The 23,046-nt window shown below is 41.0% G+C and overlaps 1 protein-coding gene across 3 annotated transcripts in view; it reads right to left on the bottom strand.

Annotated features, from left to right (window-relative positions):
• Window positions 1-10,581: 10,581 nt before the first annotated feature.
• HDAC4 (histone deacetylase 4) overlaps window positions 10,582-23,046 on the bottom strand; it is a 183,269-nt gene continuing 170,804 nt past the window's right edge. For all 3 annotated transcript variants that reach the window (XM_066628010.1, XM_066628098.1, XM_066628183.1), the window contains 3 exons: window positions 22,539-22,623; window positions 16,804-16,948; window positions 10,582-15,338 (listed from right to left, as the gene is read on the bottom strand). In XM_066628010.1, the coding sequence (XP_066484107.1) occupies window positions 15,299-15,338; window positions 16,804-16,948; window positions 22,539-22,623 (270 nt within the window). In that variant the 3' untranslated portion in view covers window positions 10,582-15,298. The remainder of the gene's footprint in view (window positions 15,339-16,803; window positions 16,949-22,538; window positions 22,624-23,046) is intronic.

Here is a 23,046-nt window from a genome sequence, read left to right as displayed (position 1 = left end):
AGAGGGACTCAAATTGTCCTCGTGCCAGTGGAAGAAAAATTTGGCCAGATAATCATTTTTTCTGCTTTGAAACGTGTAAGATCTACTTGGATTAATTTTAGTAGGCTATACTAAAGCTGTACTTACGAGTCCCAGTGTGCTAATTAATAAGAGGTGGACAGTGACTCATGCTGGAAAGAGCCCAGCACTGAGAAGAATATCGATATTCAAGCAGATGAAAATGTTCCAAAATGAGATGACCTTGAGCTAATGGGATGGGAGTGGGGGAAGGAAGGTCAGGATGGTCTGAGAGAGTTGTAAGGATTTCATATTTCTGTTCTAGCCTCTCTCTTAAGGATCAGTAACATTTGCCAAAAAGCCAATATAAATAAACAGCAAAGACAGCCCCCTTCCCATCTATCCCCAATGAGGAAATCCCTGCCAAATTTTTAAAATTAGTCTTTCTTGTTGCTTGAGCTTGGGCTTTGGCAAACCTCTGGAGGAAGCATGTGCAAAATTTGGGAGCGGCAGCAATAAAGAGATCTCTGTCTTGTCTTTTGCTTTTGATGTATCCAGAGGGTACTATCAAGAAGGTGAAGAAAAACATAAGCCTCACGTACTATGATGCTCACTTGTACCTGGACATGCTTTGCGCACAGAAGGTCTCACATTCAAAAATTCTCATCATCTTCAATTAAAAGATCTTGTGTAGAAGAACTGAGAAACATCATGACCTGAGACCTCGGAGAACCACTGAGCAATGGCCATTCTCTGGCATTTTCCTTTTAGAAAGTACTGCTCTCAGATAACTCCGTGCTTTCCTATGGCCATGCAGAAGGAATCAAATGCATTTCAATTGCTATTCACTTTTATTCATTTTAGCATGTCACAAGAGCCACCACCAGTTAAACTCCAGCCTGTATATAATCTTATGAGCAGCAGTTCTTCAAGGTCTTTTTCTGCTTTCTCTGTTCAATTGGATCTGAGTGACTTTGGCAGATATAGCCTAACAGGAATGGACATGGACAGCCCAGTCCTATCCTGCCCTGGAATGGGGAGGTCGGCTGTCCTGCCCCATATCCAATGTGGGATTGGGGCTGGTTGCAGCTCAGCCAGGGACAAGGGGAATTCCTTCTCCTTACCCCAGGTAAAGCTGCATGAGCCTCAATGGGGCTACTTGGATCTGTGCTACTTCAAGAGCTGCTCTGCGCCTCATAAGTGTCAGATCCTGGCCCATTCTTTGCTCCACCACTGCCTGTCCATGGGCCTGTCTGCCACCCACCCTCCCTTTGCCCCAAAACACCTTCCTCCCACCCTCCTGCTACCCACAGACCCTCATACTGGCCTGACTCAGCTGGCGTGGGCTTCCTTAAACACCAGCCTGGCATAGATTGGGCTGGCCTCCAAGCTTAATCAGTGGCGTGAAAGTGCTTTATGGCACTTTCGTGACACCGTTGGGCAAGGGACATGCACTGGCCCATTTATTGTCTTGTATTGCTCCCTTAAATATATTAGAACACCATGGAACTTCTGCATAACAGTTGAAAGTCTCTCACGCATTCGTTTAACAGTGCACAACACCACACAAACACACAGCACTACCTGAATTTGTAGGCAGAAGCTCTCCATTCCTGATTCCAAATTACAAATCATTGCTTCCTATAGCATTCAAACATAGACTGAGACTAAATCTAAAAAAAAGTTGAATCCTGAATCTTGCTGATTTGTCTCCCCTTCCATTCACAATTCCCTCCCTAAGACTGCTTTGGGGACAGAAAGAGCCTATCAAAGTGTTCAATGGAGTGCTCATTGTGTTCAATGGAGCAAGGTAAGGTATGCATTGGTGCATGAGAAGAAGTATGCTTGCAAACACAGTACAGTGAATGCTAACTGCTTATTATGTATCATTTGTTGTGTACCACATGCTTGTCATTACGCATGCTAAGAAATTGCAGCCACTTCTGACTAACTTGTACCTGCACAATACACGTATTTGGACTACACATCTGTAATAAGCAGGAATCACATTCGTATGAAGTGACGTCATGTTTCTTGTATCCCTATGCTAATTAAAATTGTCAATAGGAAGTGTATCTCACACTCTGGAGATGTCTACGTAATGTCACCTTTACTAATAGCATCATGGAGACAAAGTCCTATGCAATTCTTATCTTCACCTCTCTGAGCAGGGGATCAATCCCTTGTCTTACCGGTGAGAACAGGACCAGCACCAGCAGGTAGGTCTACCTGGAATCATGCCAGGAACCCCTGATCCCCTGAGGGTTCAAGGCTGTGGCTACCCCCTATAAAGATCCTTTGGAAAATTGCATGGTGACTCTAAAAGTACTTAACTCTATGCTGGTCACCACAGCTTGAGGTTTTCTTAAATTAACTTGAAGCTGCTGTGATTACTGATGTGGTCAATGGCCAATAAAGGACCCCTCTAGTGCCCTCTGGGATGCTCCCAGCAGCAGTGGGACATCTGTAGTGCTCAGAGAATGCTAGGGTAGGAACAACAATCTGTGTGTGTGTTGGGGGGGGGTCAGTCTTGTACCTATTTGGATACATCTAATACCTATTCAAAGACGAGCCATTGTCTTGCTTGAAAAGCTAAGCAGGATCAGCTTGGGTCTTGCCTTGGATGGGTTAGCGGAAGCTGCTGGCTAGAGACAAAGGAATGTGGACTGGCAAGAAATGGATCACAACCTGAAAATCAACCTGAGGTGTGTTTTGCAGCTGCCTGTGGAAGCTTGGAAAGCACAAGAACTGTGCAGCCAGGATGACGATCACCCTATGATGGAAAACATCTGAAGAAATCAAGACTTTTATGAATTTCTCTTGTAGAATAACACTTGCAAAAACCCCATTTGAAAAAGAGGAGGGATTATGGTCAGTCTGCGTATGTAAACTGCCCTGAGTCTATGAGAAAGGCGGTATATAAATACAGTAAATAATAAATAAATTGATGTCAGTGTGTAGCTGCCTGTGACAATCACAGCCCACACAGTAGTCTGGGCCAGGGATTCTCCAAGCTATGTGTGACCAAGCCTCATTGGTGGCTCAGAGCATGAAGGAAGGTACAGCTGACTGATGGGAAGCAGGCAGGCCAGCAGAAGGGTGAGGGAAGAAATAAAAGGAGAGAGGGGGAACAGAGGGAGTGGTGGATGAAGAGAAGGAGTGGAGAAGGGAAATAGATGGGGAAGGAGGGAGACAGGTAGAGGATGCATGGGAGGAGGAGGCTTAGCTTCTAAAACAGAAGATGGAAGAGGGTAAAACCTGGGAAGTAGAATGGGGGAGGTAGATGGAAGGAGGAGACCTTCTGATAGCAGAAGAGGCAGCACAGCAGGACCAAGTGGAGATGAGAAAGAGAAGACATGAACAGAGAGAAGGACTGAAGAAAGGATCTCCTCCTCCCACATTTTTTATTCATTATTTTTCTTTCCCCTTCCTGGTTTATGTTCTCACATTATAATAAAGGACAATATAGACTCTGACACCAAGCAACATTGCCACGGATGCCACAGATGTTAGTTAGCTGCAACTTGCAGAGATGACAGCAAAACAGATCAGAGCTACACAATTTAATACAAGTGTCTAATAAGAACATATTTTAGATGATTGGTGAAGAGGAAGTCAAAAGTCACACAAAAAGTACTGCTTATTTTAATAAATAATAGTATTCTGTTACTTGTCCTTTGGAAGGAAACAAGAGTAGACAGACACTGTCACATGTCATAGAGGGCAAAACTAAAGGTCTGATGGCTCAAACCTATATACTGAGTTACAGTAGCGGAACAGAGTTCCACTGTCATGATGGGCTATATAGCAGTGAGCACAGTGGGCCATGGCAGCCATTTTGGGGCCACCACCACAAATGGCCCATTGCCTCATAGCAAGTAAGCAATCTGCTCTAGAGCAAGTAGGGTGCACAAGGGTGCAGATCATGAGTTAGGAGGGGGGTGGAACCAGGCATTCCAGTGGAGGAACCCGGGGAATGAGGAGGGGGTAGAAGGGGTGGATCCAGTGGCAATAGTGGATGCTGGATCTTATCCCTGCATTCAGAAACCTCCTGCCACTTTTTCTTCCTTCAACATACACCACCAAAATAGGTGGTCCCTGTTATGTATATAATCAAAATCCTGCATAACTGATTGGCCCAGACTTATGGCTGGCCAATCGGGTGATGGATCAAAATCCTACCATCAATTGACCCCCCAGTTAATGTTTCAACTGCACCAATCATGGGGAGTCTGGGCGGAACTAAAGGGTTTAAAAGCCAGGGGTGTTTGCCTTGTGTTCTCATTGCCAGTTCTGTTCTGAAGATGGAATAAATGTATTGAGCTGTTAGCTCTAAGCCTTCCTTTATTCGCATGGACCCACTATATAACAGTCCCCCAAATGTCCCAAAAGTTAAAAATTTTTACTTACCTCCCATTTGCCTTTGGGTTTGTACCCACCATAGGCTGCAGCATGTGCCTCTTGGGGACGGCTGCATTAGCTTCTTGGCATGGGATAGAATTGGTAGTCTCTGCGCCATCTGCCACCTGGACAATACACCAGTGTCCTGCAGACTGTGCTGTAACCATTTCTCAGCAGCTGTCTCCCAGCCTGTTTCATTCTTGCTCATTTGAACTTCTCTAGCACTTCTGAGAAAAACAAACCCTCATCCAGTTCCCTCCCATCATTCCCATGGTTCTCATCCAGGAAAAAGTTCACTTCCAAACCCAGCATCACACCCATCACACCCACCTTACAAGGTCTATTTTTTACTATCCCACATCCCAAATTAATCTGTTTGCAACCTAAACCCACTCCTGCCTTGCAACCTATTTTGAAAGTGACAGTGCTGTACACCAGGTACAGACACCACCAACATGAACAACTGCACAACCAAACACCACATATAGAGGCAGTACGGGGAAACTCACATCACATAAATTTTTAACAATTCTAGGCTGCAATCCTATGTACACTTACCCTGGAGTAAGCCCCATTAACTATCACGTTAAAAACATATACATAGTAGCCTGTTAAAAGCACAGATCTCCCCAAATGCAGTCACATCCCATGGTAGCATCAAGTCTAATATATTAAAAATAAAATATTGAAATGAATGGGGACCCACCTGAAATTGGTTCGTGACCCACCTAGTGGGTCCCAACCCACAGTTTGAGAAACACTGCTCTAGTGAGTCTCCTGGATGTAAAACATTCGAGTTTTTCTTTGAGCCCATTGGTTGTCAATTTAAAAAAAGATTTCATAGCTCACAAAACCTTTGACATTCAGTGATTACTGAGAAACCTCCATATTCTTTGTGGGTGGTTCTAGTTTGGCAACACAACCATTGGCACGAGGGGGAGGACTTTAGAAATAGGGACAGGAACAAGAGATATGTCAGTGCTGATGAGGCATGAAAGCACCGTATAACCTTCAGAAGTGCCCTTCTGAAGATCTATTACTAGCAGGGAACAAACAATGGGGGAGACCATTGCACCTGGGTAACTACATAGATAGAAACAGGATAATGGATTGGAAAACTCCTTGTTGTTGTGCAGTCAATTGCTTCCTCTTTATTAAAGAGGAAAAAACTTTCCGTTTTTATCATCTGAAATCCGTATGATTCATAAGAATTGGTACACACTTTGACCATTTGTCATTATGAGATCATTATCAGTGCATTCTTTGTAAGAGCCTCCACCCACGATTTTGTTCTCTTCTTGGCTGCTGACTCAGTGTTGATGTCCTTTCAGTTAGTTCCCTGTGTCTCTGGTTGGAAGTAGGACAACCTTTTACTGAGACTGAATCATCTACCTGCTGGCATCGCACTGCTAGCAACCTCAGAACACAAAACAACTCAAAACTACATTATATATATATATATATATATATATATATATATATATATATATATATATATATATATATATATATATATATATATATATATATATATCCCTTTGGGGAGAAGGGCGGGATAAAAATAAAGTTTATTATTATTATTTTATACACACACACACACACACACACACACACACACACACACATCCCTTTGGGATATATATATATATATATATATATATATATATATATATATATATATATATATAATATCTTATATATATATATATATATATATATATATATATATATATATATATATATATATATAAGATCTAATGATATTATATATATCATTAGATCATATATACATATGATCATTAGATCATAATATATATTTATTTATATATTTATAAATAAAATATATATATCCCTTTGGGGAGAAGGGCGGGATAAAAATAAAGTTTATTATTATTATTTTATATATATATATATAGTACCAGAGGTACTTTATGGTGCATCATCAGAAAATGAATCTGTAGTCTCTCATTTCGTAAGCAACATTAAAAGGCAATTTCTTACTTCAGTTAGACACAGAAAACCAAGTGCCTGGGTTGGACAATGAGAAATGAAGGGGTTAAAGTGATACTGCCTGATGCAGAGCCATGTATTCTCTTGTGGAGAGCACTCTTTTGCGACAGCCACATTGGCTTCTGGTCTGTTTCCAAGCAAAACTCAAAGTGCTGGTTTTAAACTATTTTGGGATCAAGATGCTTCTTAAAGTAAAAAGCAGATCATTCCCCTACTTACCATGTTCCTTGTGCACTGCTGTGAAACCTGAAAGTGCAGAACTTCTGGGTTTCATGGCAGTGTGCAAGGAGAATGGTAAAATGGTTTTTTTGGGGGGGGTTGGTTGGTTTTGTTTTGTTTGGTAACCCAGAGGTGGCAGACCCAAGATGGCATCAGGTAGCATTTTGGGTCACACCTCTCGCGGTTGATGCTGCAATTCAATCTTTCCATTTGCTTCTAGATTAATCTACAAGGCAGTTTGACATATTTTAATTGCTTCCTTAATTTGAAGTATGGAATTCCAGTGTATATTTGTAAACCACCTTGGGTGGTCCTTTTGGAAGGTGAGAGGTAGGATTAAAATTCTTTAATAAATAACTTGCTAATAGAAAATGTCAGCAATTAAGGCTAAAATCCTATACACACTTATCTTGAGTCCCATTGAACTCAGCGAGACATACTTTTTTTAAGTAGACATGCCTAGGACTGCTGAAGTTCTCTGACATATACTTTGTAGATAAGTATGAAACACAAACACGGACTGCATTGCAAATAAGTTGAAGTGTTTTATAAGTCACTTAAAAATAGCATACAATTTCTAGATGCTATTAGATCATGAAGCCCTCCAAGAACTTCATCATCTAATGACCGGTAGGCTCAGTAATTAATCTATTTTTGCCAAACTGCAGCCCTATTCAGCAATGAAGCAAACCAGATTTCTGTTGTATTCTACTTAATTTGTTTCTTATCTTTCACAGTCCTGTTTGGTTCTTGTTTCCTAATTTGTATTTCAGTTGTGAAAGATCAGCTGGACTAATATGAGCAACCCTCACTACCAGCGGATAAGTGAATCCGCGGGGAGCACAACTGCCACTTACATTGTTGTAGTCTTTTGTTGGCTATCTGTGGCATTCTTAAAGTCTCCACATCTTCCACAAGCATCCTGAAGCTATTCACAGCAACATTTTCAAGGTCTCTGCACTATTTGCAGGCACCATTTTAAAGTTATCCATGCCATTTTGAAGGTCTCCGCTGCATTCAGAACATCAGTGGAGACATTCAGAAAGCAGCAGAGATCTACAAAACACAGCCCATGAATACTGTGGGTGGCTTTAAAATCGCCGTGGGCATCCCCAGGATGGTGTTGCTAATAGGGGTGAAAGGGGGTGATTTTACTTGCTGCAGGAGTTGCGAGGAGCCACACGCAGCCCTCCGCAGAGCTCCCCGAGGCTTGGAATGCTGAAAAGAATTCACAAAGCAAATAGATTTTATTTTCCAGACTTTATAGAGAAGCAGTAGAAATACCTAAACATCCCCAAAAAATGAACAGAAACTCTACACATTAGCAATACCTGACTTCCAGTCCTAAAAAGAACAGATATTAAAGGACCTTGTAAGGAAGAGGTCCCAGCAGAGATGGAATACTGTGACTAGGCTGCGTTTGCTTTAAGAGTCAGCAAAATGGGACTCTACAGCCAAGCAATTAACTCCTCATTAAGCACCTAGAGGGTGCTGCTTCTTAACTGCTGTTTCTGACCTCCTCTCTAGCAACATGTCGTATCTAGGCTCGTTCCCCGACGAAGTTCTGAAAAAGTTACAGAACAAAACATTGGACCTTTCTAACGACATGGATTTTAATCCTTTGACACAACCTTGGTTTCCCACCCAGACATGTTAAATTGTTGGATCCTTATTTTCTTTTTTAAGCAAAGGTATTATGGTGCTAACCAGTTTAATACAGCTAATTGGAGCTAATTGCAGTTTGGTTACCGAAAATGACCCCAAACCTCAAAATTAAGGCATGAATTTTTGAGCCAATGAATTCACATTAGGGTTAGAAACACTGTTTTGGTTGGCATTAGAGAATTACTGCATGTTCACACAGCTCTTTGCAATGATGTACATTTTCATAGCTTTCAAAAATACCCAGTTATATGGAAAACAGTTATATGTCTTCCAAAACCGGATGTGTGCAAGGACTTCCCATTCTCATTCATTGTAAGAACATATAATTCTTACAAAGAATTCTTTGTAAGAACACAGAAATTGCCCTGTTTTTACACAAAGTATTCCAAGGCCAAGCCAAGAAAGTGGAAGAATATCCTATCTTGTGTGGCATACTTTGATTTTCATAGCTTTACTCTTTCAACTGCTTCTGATTAAAACCACATTTCAAATTTTGGTCACGATTTCTTCTTTCATCTGATTTCATCCAAGCTTCCACAAAATGCATCCATGTTCTTATGTTTATTTTCCTATTTTTTCTATTTATTTAGATATTGCATGCATTTACATGTGTGATATAGTTTGTTTCTCACAGGCCAAAATAAATTTGCAAGCTAAATAAGGTTATGACATTCATCCATTTTTTACTTTCATCCATGCTCTGGTCCTAACTAAATGAAAGTGCAAGGTATACAACTGATGACATTCAGATGTCAAAATCTGTAAATGGCACATTTGCCTATAATGACATAATACCAAGTGAAAAAACATATTTTGCGCTGGTGCAACACTGCTACTGGTCACTGTTCTCAGAAATGATTTGTTCATTTCATAAGAAGGGCCATGAAAAAATCTTCCAGCATTTGATGATATTTTGCATGAACATTATTGAAAACACCCCAACATATACTCTAAGCACACCCCATAGAATGATGTCTTGTTTCCTTTCAAAAGAAACATCACCTTGCAATTTATTTATTTACTTACTGACTTCACTCAAGTTGCAACAGAAGCTTACTGGGCAGTGTAGAGTCAGTGGCCAGTTCTCTGGATGCTGGCCTGCACACTCACAGATATGATTAGAAGTTCAATGGGTGAAACCAATTTATAACAATAGTTTTTATTTTATAAACAGTTTTGATTTTATATAAAACAAAATGTATGATTTCTCCACATGTAGTCTGATTCTGTATGCTTTGGGAGCGAGATGCCACTAGGATAAATCTAGCTTGATAGATTTTTTTTGGAAAAGGTTCGTGATGATGACAATTTCATCCTTACGATATAGACTTAGGTTTGGCACAGGAAGTGGCAAACCTGCACCTGGGCACCTGCACCACTTCTGACAGCAAATGGGTATTCCCAAGGTTTCATACAAATACTAATATGGGTTGAGCATCCCTAATCCGAAATGCTCCAAAATCTGAAACTTTCTGAGTACCGACATGACACCACAAGTGGAAAATTCCACACCTGACCTCCTGTGATGGGGTTACAGTCAAAACACATGTGCAGTTTAATCAGCTCCCCAAGGGATAAAGACCCTCCAGTCCCCTTCAGCTGTGATATCTCTTCCATACATGCCCAGATTCTCCCATGCAAGCACACCCACAAAGGGTAATAAAATGGCAATAAAAAGGGTAATATGTTTTAAAAATATTGTATAAAATTACCTTCAGGCTATGTTTATATGTATATGAAATACAAATGAATTTAGTGTTTAGACTTGGGGCCATCCCGAAGATAGCTCATTACGAGTATGCAAATATTCCAAAATCTTTAAAAAAATATCCAAAATCCGAAAAACTTCTGGTTCCAAGCATTGCAGATAAGGGATACTCAAACTGTATGTCAAGGTGAACTAGTATAGAAGGAATAATCAACCTGTACGTCTAAGTGAACTAGAATAGGGCCTCCCATATGCTCATTTTCTCTATGTGGTAATTTTTTAAATGTTTAAAGTAGCATTCAAATATGAGCCTTCACCTCAAGTCTGAAGTGGTAGAACTCCAAAACAAATTTACTATCTCAGTGAACAGAATGTGTGTTTCTTTAAAGACATGCATTTGCAGAAGCTTTTCCAGCTTCAGAGCTCTGAAGGAAGAAGAAAGGAAGCATATCATTTCTCTGAGCCACGATCAGGAGACAACTCCTCTTAAGTACATCTCTAGTGTAGGAGTCCAAGAATGAGTCAAACAATGAACAAGACAACAACAGAGATGAAGATCAGCAGCAGAGTGGTACTATAATTCACTTTTTCTTTTTATTTACACCACAAGAATAACAAGTTGTCATAATGTGGTACAAAATACTGGACTTCTATTAAAGTTGAAATTGAAGTTGGTATTGTCAGAGAAAGACACCATTGGCCAGTAAAAAACAAAACAAAAACAACAAAAATGGGAATGAGAGCCAGGAAAAAAAAAAAACTTTCAACTCCACCAAGTAAAGGAAAAAAGGTCATCAGGAAATTTAAGTACAAAGAATATGCTACCATCACTTAAATGGTTCATACAGTTAAGAGTGAGTCTAAATTACAGAATAAACTGGTAGCTGCTACCAATGGTGACAACATACTGAGCATGTATAGGTATAAAGCAGAATATAATAGAGTTACAACTTTTGGTTCTACATATTTGTAATAAGCTCTTGGGTGAATAGTTCTCCACTCCGTATATCTTGCCTCCAATGTAGAGCACCAGAAGTGTTAAATTATTATTTCTTTTTCCATAGGATACCTTTTCATCAATATCAAATACAAGGTGAAGCTGGGAGGAAACCAAGCTCAACTATCACTATGAAGAAACTTCATTTCTTGCTGATATAAAGTTGTGTTTGTAACCACAGTGATTTGCACAGTGTCACTGCTTAAAGTGAAGTCTACTGTCACATCACCCCAAGTAATTAAAAAATGTTAACAGCTGTGCTGAAGAGTTAAAGTCCTTGTCCTTTTCATCTGAGAATTAATACAAAACAAAGTCGGCGTAGGGTTGTGCCTGCCTTATCCCTTCCCTGCCTAAAAGAAGAAACAAAACAAAACTCCTCCCCCTTCCCCCTTTCAAAGAAATGACACAGGCAGTTTACTTATGTGTTCTGTGTAGTTTCCCCTAGAACATTATTTCTACATAAATACAATAAACTCTTACTGGTTTGTCACAAGTGCTAGATAATTTTTTTCTTAAAATGTCAAATATTTAAGTAGTCCTTTTAATTTTTTTTCCATTTTATAATAAAAAGCACAGGTCCTTAATAAGTTCAATAAGACGAACGTTTTTCCCCTCCATGCTCCTCATTTTTAATTTGCATGACAGAACCCAACATTTTATCTCTTGCTAATACCATTAGAGGGGACTTTTTTTTCAAAGCTGCCAAGTGTGGCATGCAAATCTGTATACAATATAAAGACATGCCAACCTAACAGACCATGCAACCTCAAGGTGTAGGAAACTTAAAAAAATATATTCATATATATTTTATATATATATATTTATATATATCTATATATATCAATGCCCAGAAAATGTGGGCCCAAAAAGTTTACAAAAGGAAGAATGGAATGAGTACATGACCAATAAAAAGGAATGTTTGTGTATCGAAAGTAAAATAAACCCCAAATACTTGATTATTAGTATTGTGTAGTACAATCGGGGACTCACTTCTGGGCAAAACAGTTTTAAGATGTTCCTCCTTTTCTAACTGCTACAAGAGAAAGGCCTCCCAATACATTGGAAGCTAGGTTAGTGAAAACAACCACTAGTATCTTGCTGGTGGAACTCAGGTACCTCCAAATTTGTATTAAAAATGTGGGAATTATAGGTACATTGCCTAAATCAGCTGGGATTCTTGGTTTATCCACACAGCTCAAAAGTATTCCCATCAGGTCCAAGTTAAGTAAACATCTAGAAAAAATCAAGGCTACAGTGGTACCTCCCCAACTCCCATGAGGCCAACGTTCCCTTGTAGAAGGAAACCCAGACTCAGTGAGATTACGCAATTGCCATTGTAAAACAGATCCAAAAGCTTTGGACTGTGAGGCAGACTGAGGCATAACAAAGATGTTACAACTTTAGAAAGGTTTGCATTGACAACGATGTTTGTAAGAAACAAAGAATCTTAAACATCACAACATTGAAAGCAGTTACTGGTCCAGGCCATCATACCAACACCACAGAGTTGCGTAACAACCATTTCTTACAATGAAAAATGTAAATGCTTTGACAACACAAAAATTGGTGTTGAAAATAAAATGTATTTTAAACTAAGTGATTATGAATGAATCACTTTTATTGACAGTGATAAAGGAGTAAATTAACAAAATATGAAATCAGGCGATTCCACAGCAAAAATCTTTTAAGATCACAGCAGCAAGGTAGTCATTTTATAAAATATACATTTTAATCTTTACTGTCAAACGTTACTCTTAGAGTATGTTCTTGGCAATTCTAATGCCAAAAAGTATTCATTAATTTGAATGTATTTGGGTTAGCAAGAATTCAAATATTGTAGTGTCTATCTTAAAAACTGCAGCTCTAGCATTAAATAAAACCCCAAAACTCTCTTCTGGACTCACTCAGATTTGTTTTATGCTTAAATTCTCACAACTCTGCTCTGAATGGAATGAAAAAGAAAACTTCTTCCAGAACCCAAAAATAAGTTACTATAAAATGACCCTGTCAGTTATACCAAAAATTAAAAGAAAAAAGGAATAATTTTCAAAATACCACTGGTTATTCAGATAAGGGACATGAAATATCCTACACTGCTTGAAAAAAAACACATCAATTCAGTCTCCTCCAGCCATCTAATTTCACTACTAAAAGTTTAGTTACTTACTTTGAGGGTAAACTCCGCCACCCCCAAAAAATTCAATGGAAGAAGGAAATGGTGGCAAAGTTTAGTACCCTCCCAGCCAACAAGAAATTATTACTATTCATTATGAAATAGTCTTGTAGAGGACTTACTCAACCAGAGTGGTTCAGGAATAAGTTCTATGTTTGCATTAGCATTAACTTCACCAACAGAGTTCGGCAGATCTTCAACATGGTCACTTAAGTTATTAATGCCTTTAATAATCCCTGCCACACTCTGAGGATATACGATACATCACTCTTTGTAATACTAATACATTTTTAAGGTAAGAAAGTTCCTTATTTTCTTTACGTAACATAGCAACTATGACTGAAGAACTGAGAAAATATACAATCCATTTCCTGATATAAAAAGACCTTGGAATCCTTCCTTTTGTGAAAATGGCTTTCTGAAAATGAAGCGTAACAATCTGCAACTGTCCAAAATGACCATGAAAGCCACTGACTGTACAACAGTCCAAACACAAATGAAACCCGAATGTGCAAGGAAAAGTGAAATAGGTCCAGACAATGGTTACTGTTTGGAAACACAGCTATTAAATGGAAACTAAAAAGGAAAATTCATGCAAATAAGGCTGTTTCAGGAAGTCGGTGAAAACCAGTAGAAAAGAAAGCAACAACAAATTCGTATTTGCCAGAAAACTCATTTTGTTAAAAGAGAATCAAGGTGAAAAATCTTAAATTAAAATAGCAATGTTTAGGGTAGTTGCTCAGTGGCTCAAATGTTGGCATTCTGAAAACATTCCAAACTACAGTTTGAAAATGGTCATGTTTCAAACCAGATCTCTTTTCTGAAAAACCCTTACATACCAATTCACAAATAAGTGTTTTACAAGGGATCTTCCCATGGCTCTTACTGAAAATCTGCATTTATTGATATATTCTGTATAAATGCATTATAAATATTTTACCAATGATTTGTAAGAGTCAGGTTTCTAAGCTTGGAATACATTTGGAATATACATTATACATATACATTTATATATTTATTTATACCTAAAATATTAAGCAGTATCTCATGCTAGTTGCTTTTAATAAAAAGCATTCCAATTTTTTTTAAAATTGCAGTTGTGTCTGACGCATGCTTTAAAACCAAATTGATAGTTTAAATGGTTATACATAATGTATAGGAGAAGATGGTGGAATTTTTAAAAACAGCTGAATTTTAGAAACCCAACAGTATTTGCCACATTACTGGCAACTACCTTAATTTCATTTTAAACAGCAATTAAAAAAAAATCCAAACTTGTAGACTGTTTTAGAGAAGCTCCGGCCATTGCTTATTTTAAGAAGTCATGCTAGTACAAACCCTACAGCCTTTCTTGCTGACTGCAGTTATTGGCCTACCCTGCCAGAGGAACTGCTGCAGAGTTATTTTCTTAAGGCATTGCCCCTAAAACATTGGAAAAAAAACCAGCTGCCCAAATCAATCCAATCTGTTTTTTTTAAAGGCACAAACTCTTCAGATGGCTTTGGAGAAACAAAAGCCGATCCCCTTTCTGGGCTATCTTCCTTGTTCTTCGTCTCCATACGTATATAGTCTGCATTATATAGGTATAAAAAAAGCTCAGGTTCTCTTTTTGCCCTTCATATAAAAAAAAAACACAAAAACCTTCTCATATTGTTTGGGTTTTGAAGAGAGTGTCTGAATCACAGGTAGGCAAGAGTCACAAAAACGGAAAATAAAAAAAACTACAATATGGTTTGAGTGGTCATAATGGAGGGTAATCAAACTTTAAGCACCAGTTTTAAAGAAAAGTTGTCGTGTTCTTGTTAAATCTTTGATTTCTTTTTTTCGTAAAGTTGGCAAGTCTGCCAAATACTCCACTGGCTTCTTGCCTCTTATGGCTTCCATTTAAGAAAAGAGGAAGAATGCTCAGTGCACGTGTCCTTAGTATTTCTTCTCTTCACCTGCATTTCTTTTTCCACAACCGTATTTTTACATACACGGAGACATTTTGCTTTCTTTTGTGCATGGCCGCCTTTCTGTAGTCTGGAAGAAAACCATGACAGGATGCAGGAGTAACAAGAGAAAGCTTCTTGGCAGAGCGTCAAGACAAGACGAACAAACAAGAGAACTCCAGCCCAAAAGACGAGTGCTACATGGGAGGATCCTCTTCCATGGGCTCCTCATCCGGCCTAGAAACAAATGCACCAAAAAGAGTCAAAAGAATGAGGTTGGGTGCAGTATTCCCTCTAATCTGCAGCCCTGAACGTGCGGAGCCCTACCATGGCTGCATGGGATGGTTGCAGAGCACTCGGCAATGGCCTTATCATCACTGAGCTCCGGAGCACAAAAGGGAAGCTGCGCAAGGCTTTTGTTAGAGCTGTGCAACTTAGAGGGAACAGTGATTGGGTGAAGCAGAAGAGTGAGAATGTCACAGAGGATGTAGGGATCAGATGTACAACATATAAATTCTACTACTCAGCTTGACAGTCTATAGAAATTAATATTTTTATTCTTAATAATGGCTTCAGAATATCTGAAACAAAACTTGGCCTCCAAAATTTAACAGAATTAGGGTAATTTTTAGTTTCGCCTCCCTTCAACTGAGTTTAACATTAGTATGCAAACGGAATACTCAGCCTTAAAAACTACATGTGGTTCTTTTGTGCTTCAAATTTTGGAAGCCACAGAACTAAAGAATCTTAACAGTCGGAGAAACTTCCAGGGCAGCGACTTTCACCCAGTGTGCTGTGGCACATTGATGTGCCACAAATGGTCTGCAGGTGTGCCGCGGAAGTTTGGGGGAGGGTCATATATTAGTAGGGCCACTGGAGGATGTGAGCCCCCACCCCACACACACACTGGCAGTGCGGTGTGCCTTGTCAATTGTCAAAAAATTGATGACATGACTTGGCAATTTTGGTGTCTACCGTGAGATGAAAAAGTTGAAAAATCACTGTACTAGGGGAAACAAAACCGACACCATGGCAATATGAAAAGATTCTGTTTTCGAGACCTCAGATTCTCTGATAGATGCATGATCACCCTCACTTTAAAATCTTTAAAAAATCTTTAGGGGAAGTTTTTTTCTATTATTTAAATTGTTGTAATCCACTTTGGGTCCTCCCTCTGGAGAAGTAAAGTGGGATAGAAATATGTAAATAAACAACAAATGAATCTTTTGTACTGTTGTAATCTGCAGCCAGGAGCTCCTTCCATTCAGTGAGAGTTGTGCTCACAGGAGGGGTTCTTCCATGGGTGGATGGAGCTTTTGGTCACAGGGTGTTTTATCATGAAAAGACAGAATTAAATGCTTTCTATTATTCAGCCTAAATCAATGCTTCTGCAGGCTACCTCTCTTATGGGGAAATAATGTTATGTAAGCCTTCTCATTTAAAAATGGTATTTCATTCTACAGATTTCTGTTTCTCCAGATTGATCATAACTAGTTCTTGTTATTCCCCTTCTGACATTTTTAAAGGCCTTTGCCAGTATTGTTTCTCTCTTCTGGAGTCTCTGGGATTAGTTTGCATTTTTCTTCAAGTCACAATAATTCTTCAAAATCTTTCAACTTCAAATTAGTTACAGGTAGATTGACATTATTTTCTACCTCTTTACTAAAATAGCGTTAGCTGAAATGGAGTGAACAGAACTCACTTTTTGTCAGGTGGTGGCTTGACTCCTACTGATAATGATGCCATGGCAGTTACAGTTTCTGCTTCTTCATTTTCACACTTCTGGGCCTCTATCAAAGAATAACTGACTGTTGAGGAATATCGCTGGAGTGAGTGCCAGTACTTATCTAAAGGAAATACAAAATGATATTCTTTTAGAGCATCTATTGCAGTCTTGTTTTAAGATCAGTTACAGAAGAATCTCAACAACAAACCTGACACATGGTTAATGTGTTAATCCAGTGGTTAATCCAGCAGTTGTCAAGCTCTCAGGGAGAGTTTGAGCAGATCTAAGTTCTTGCGGGGGCGGGGGGAGGCAGCAGGGCAGGGGGAAGGCACTGGCACAATCCCCAGGATTGTGCCGCTCAGGGGGGCTGCAGCAGGCTTGGGTACACTTACCAGAGCATCCTGCAGCCTCCTGGGGGTGCGGGGAGCCCTGTATGACCTTCTGCAATTGCACTCCACTTCCGCTTTAGTGGTGGGGCGCGATTGCTCCACTTTAGCTTTCAAAGCTGGGGATCCAGCTTTCCTGGGGATCATGCCACTGCCTCCTGGCTGCCTCCACCCCTTAAGGGGGCAGAGGCCAGGGCCCACAGACTGGGGTATCGCGATGCCCCAGTCTGAAAAGCCCTGGGTTAATCAACCAAAACAGTGTTCACAACCTCAACACAGCAAAGGGTGTTACAGCTGTGCCAAAGTTGAAGGTGCTGATCTAATTATTCAAGAAACTGACCATCAGTCTTCATGAAGCTTTTAGAAAGATGAGCTCTGGGGATAGTTTGCAAAAAAAAGTATTAAGAATAATTGAGAAAAAGGTGAATGGTAGGGTGGTGAAACATTAGAATTTATTTCCAGAGAATTTCTGCTTGAGGAAGAGTAAGGGGGGGCATTCCTGACCCTTCAGGAATGGGTGTCCCCTTGAGTGACTGGGCTGTGGTCCCTGTGGGTGACAACTGTGGGTGACAGTCATCACTTCCTGATGACTTCCTGATGACTGTATAAGCCTACTCTATGCAAGCACGTAGCCAATCACTACCAACAGGCAAGGCCAATCAAAGCATTGTCTCCCCTCTTGCTGTGGAGGACATCCCATTCCCAGACCATCCTGGAGAGCTGGAACATCCCTCTAATCTCTAACAAAATAAAATAGGATGCTGGAGTTGAGAATCTTCGGAAGACAGTTAAGAAAAAAGGCAACAACCCATAAGTATCTGGAAGAACAATGCAAAAGGAAAAAAGGATGTGCCTGGATAGGGATGCCAATACAAACATAGAGTCGACAAGCTACCTCACCACATGTAGCCTATTGCCCAGAAGTGAAAGTTGCTGAGCCGGTATAAGAGGTGGGTGGAAAGCCCCCTTCCAGAACAGGAATTCTCAGGTAAGAAATTCCCTTTAGAAGGGGGACATTCCTGACCCCTTGGAATCTACCCAAGTATCCAACATACTGGGTGGGCCAGGCAAGGTGGGAACATCTCAGGATCTCTACAGAACCCACCTACAAAAGGCAGCCATATCCACCTTATAAGGTTTAGAAAAGCATGGGTGAATGACCAAGTGTAGGCTACAGATGTCCATCAGTATAGCCCTCAAATAGCAGCTGAGATCACTGTCCCCTTGAGCGACTGGGCTGTGATACCTGTGGGTGATTACTTCTTGATGGCTATATAAGCCTACTCTATGCAAGCATGTAGCCAACAAGAATGGGCACTAATGGACACCTTCATCCCTATGGCAGATCCCTGAAAAGGAACTCCATTCTTATAATCTGACCAGTCCTCTCAGTATAAAAATGCATGCCACACATCTAGGGTATGCCAGGATCTTTCCTTGGGGAGCATAGGACTGGGATAGAACAAAGGCAAGACCAACTCCTGTGCATGGTGAAAAAGTGAATTCACCTTTGGCATGGTCAGGTCTCAGTACCACTTTTACTCAGTACCACTCAGTACCACAGACATAATTGTGGAGATTGATGGACAGGGCCTATAGGAAGGTTCTCCATGTGTAGGGGCAGTCTAAAATAGTAAAAAACAAAACAATGCTATAATACAAAATTGAGCTTATAATGCAATAACACCCAAAATCTTGCTCAATTAACTCATTTTTGCCCGGCCCACAAGTGGTCCCTGTTGAATATATGCGACATTGGGCAGAAATGGCTTAACAACATCACATTGACATGTACCTATTAAAGTGGCTGTGGAGCATCTGTGGATTGTTCCAAGTGTTTCTGACTATGTTTCTAAGCCCCTAACTCCTTCAGAGCTCTGTTGTTTTAACTGGCTGTAGTCTTCTGATCATGCTCAGAAGCTGCCAAGGAAAATGCATGCAGCCCTATGGAAAGTGAAAATGAGCCCTAGTGCAAGTTTACTCATGAGTAGGCAACCATGCCTTAGTCCACTGGAAAGGGCAGGCCGAAAGGAATGCAATGCCACCAGAATTGTCCTAATCTGATGAACGCAGACCCCAAAAACACTCAAGAAGGAAATCCCTCCCTCCAAGCTAATAAATGTATTGAACCCTGTGGAAAGCAAAACCGAGCTATACATTTGCATTTACTCAGGAGTAAGCAAGTGGTTAATGTTCCTTGCTATGCTGGTGTTTTTTTTTCCCCCTGCACTTTAAAACAAGTTTGTTTCCATAGCAATTCAATGCTATGGTCAATTCTGTTGGTTCAAGTTGCTATAGTCTCAATGTTTTAATCTGTTTGTGTTTGGCAGCATTAGGTTCATTGCCTTTGTTCATATAAGTAGCATCTTTGTTCATCTTAAATGGCTCCTGTAAGTTTAATTCTTACAGTTGTTGACTATGTAGTTGTCCTCTTCATGTATGTGTGTGTTTGTTTTAATTTGGAATAAAAACACCTAACAGCGGTTTCAGGTGTTTTTTTTGTAAGACCGCCATCCATGAAAAAATAAAACAGTTTCAGACTGCCTCTATCCATGTGGAACCATATACTTTCTTTGTCAAAGTATACCATGAAGCTGTTGAGTTAGGTGTTTAGGATGCTAGCTTAGTACTCAAAACACACAAGTAGTTCAACCTCCAAGCCATCAACTGGAAGAGATGTGGATGTTCCAGAGGCCGCCGGATGAGTAGGTCTGGGCCAACTGGGAGTGCCCAGTGGGTCTGTACTGACAATTTCAGGAGCTCTTGAAACCAGAGGTGCCTGGCTCACTTCGGAGCAATGAGAATTACATCATCTGGCCCTAGATCCTCTTGAGGACTCTTGGAATCAGTGTGATGAGAGAAAAAGCGTGTAGTAGACCCTGTGGCCACCGGCTCAGGAAAGCATACATGCCTTCTGTGTTGTCTTCATTTGTTCTGAAGAAGAATCTTGGGACCTGCATGTTCTCGCTTGACGTGAAAAGGTCCACCACGGGAGTCCTAAACCTCTGTGGCATCCGCCTGAATGGTAGGCTCAGCTGCCATTTGGACTCCCAGTTCAACAGTGTACTGGCCTCCCTATGTGACTTGGAACAAAGACTGCCCTCGTGATTGATGTATGCCTAGTGTTGTCAGTCCTGATGAGGACATGCTTCCCTTCATTTGATCTCGAAAGGCTAGACGGACCAGGAGAACTGTCTTTAGTTCTAGCCAATTCATACTTCCCTTCAACTCCTCGGTCAACCAGATACACCCTGTGTCAGAGAGCATTCCCATGTGGCAGGGATGTGTGGTGCAGATGACGCAGAACCACCCCATTGTAGTCCATGTAAAAGCACTGCAGCCACCCCACCCACTTACACTTGAGAAGGCTCTCCTTGCACCTGAGAAAGCAGGTGTAAGAAGAGCCTCCTCAGGCGTAAGCGAGTGGGATGAAAGAAAGGTGCTTTTTCACAGACTACAATGGGGCGGTTCTGCCTCACCTGCCACTCATGTCCCTGCCATGTGGGCACCCCATTCCAGGAGGCTGATGCCCATTTTGATTCTGATTCTGTTGGGGATCCCCAGGCTTATCCCCTGGGAGAGAAACCTATCATTTGCCCACCACCAGAGCTCTGACTTGTGGGGGGGGAATGAAAATGATCTTGTAGACACACCTCATGATCACCCACTAGTGAGGGGAATAGCAATCACTAAGATGGCAGGGATGAAAACAGGCCCAGGAGAACACAAACTTGAATGCACAGGTGACAAGCCAGTGCCATGATATTCTCCTGAGTCACCTCCTCTGATGACTGGAGTGCATTCAGTACTTTGTGCCGTCTTTCTTCCAACAATGAGATCTGAAAAATCTTTGTGTCTATGTTGAGGCCCAGATGCTCTAACATTTACACTGTTGTGAGGCTCTTCTCTGTGTTGATCATAAAGCTGAGTTCCTCCAACCACCATCTTCAGAATGCTATGCCAGTTCTGTGCCTTGGGAGGTGATCTGATGATATTGCCATCCAGGCAGGGGAGAGGAAAATTCCCTGAAGACACATGTATGCCACGAGCAGCACGAGGACCTTGGTGAACACTTGGGAAGTCACTGTGAGCCTGAAGGACACAGCCCAGTACGGAAAGTGTTGTGATCCATACAGAATATGAGAAAATGCTGACAGTGCTGGGGGATCGGAATGTGAAGGTATACCTCTGATTGACTGAGTCCAGGAAGTCCCCATCCTCCAGTGCCAAGCTGATTGACAGCTAGATCAACATCCTGAATTTGCATTATTTCAAGAAACTGTTTGGCCATTGGAGAACCAAGATCACCTGCACATCCCTATTTTTCCCAGAGGGGTGGGGATACCAGGAAAAAGATGAGGGAGACCTTCAATTGCCTCTGGTGCTAAGGAATCAGCTCTGATGTCCAGGAGATGCTGAATTGCAAGCTAGTCTTGTAGAAGTGGGGATGACTGTTCTTGATCTTCTGCCACATTCTCTCTCTCTCTCTCTCTCTCTCGTGCTGCTGGCATGGAGTGAGCGCAGCACACGGCAGGGGAGAATGCATTCTACTCAACCCACCCAATCTAAGAAGGCAAGGGGTGGGGAGTTGCTGTTGGAGTGCGCTGGGTAAAGCCCGATGCTAGAAGACCTTGCCAGACCCTAAGCTGCTGGCTAGGGAGCTTGTAGGCTCCCCAAAGGCTTTGCTGCCACTGCTGCAAGAGGCTTGGATGAGAGACAAGCCCTCCTGGACTTGCCCATCCAGTGCTGATGGGCAGCCTGGAGAGAGGGCCATCAGGGAGAGACCTCTGCAGAGCACATGGTCATTCAACATGCCTCTATCCTTCACCTGCTACCATTCTCCCTGTCCTTTAACAATCTCACTGCAATGTGGTGAGCAATTCTGTGGACCTCCATTGCAGCTTCTGGTGGCTGCCAGTGTTTCCCTTCAGTAAGTTTGGCACTGTATTTTCTTCTAATGCAATCTACATGCAATTTCAAATAGCATTTAGCAAATGAATTGCAGAAACTATTATCCTGGTAATTGGACAAACAGGCAGTCTTTAAAATAGTGGCTCTCATATACAACAGAGGGAAGAGCAAGTGACACTATTTAGCCCAACACCGCATTCCTCCCAGTGGCTGTTGCTGGTGTTTCTTTTTAGATTGTGAGCCCATCTGGAACAAGGAACCACCTACTCATTCCATTTGCTGTGCTGTTAGAACTTTTCTAACAAAGAGAATATATAAATATCCCAAATACCTACATAAAGTAACCTTTCAAGGTAATTAAGTCACAAATTCAGTTTAACTATAGAATGGTAATGACTAGTTCTTGATACTCACTGTGTATTTCAATGACTTTTTCAATAGAATGCACTGCATTGGCATTTGCTCTTTGCTGCAATACCTTTTCAGGAAGAGGATCGAGCTGAAAAAAATTAAAAACAGCAACATCCATTTTAGCCTAATAGCATTATTTAAAATTTGACGGTATTACTCTATTATTATTATTGTATTATTTCAGTTGTGACAAATTTTCACAGAAGTCAATATAAATCCCATTCACATGTTCTGGCTTTGGTCATGCCTACCACCTGTTGGTCTTAAGAGAGTTGCACCCTCCCCAAGCACTGCCGCAAGTGGGTAGAGGTGTGGTGTGTGCACTAGCAGCTCTTGGAGGCTCTGCCACTTTTAGTAGCTGGTGGCAGGGGTGTGTTTTGGGCAGGGAGGGGGAGGGGAGTATTGGGGTGGGGAGAGGGAGGGAGTGTGTAAGTCACATTTCTACCCCTTCTTTTTCAAACAGCCCCAAGTTCCCCCACTGGGCCCACAGGGACTTAACTTGGAGCAAATG

The sequence above is a fragment of the Tiliqua scincoides genome, chromosome 1, assembly GCF_035046505.1.
Source record: "Tiliqua scincoides isolate rTilSci1 chromosome 1, rTilSci1.hap2, whole genome shotgun sequence".
Classification (NCBI taxonomy): domain Eukaryota; kingdom Metazoa; phylum Chordata; class Lepidosauria; order Squamata; family Scincidae; genus Tiliqua; species Tiliqua scincoides.
Note: the sequence above shows the minus strand (reverse complement) of the source record. Positions and strands in the feature narration are given on the sequence as shown.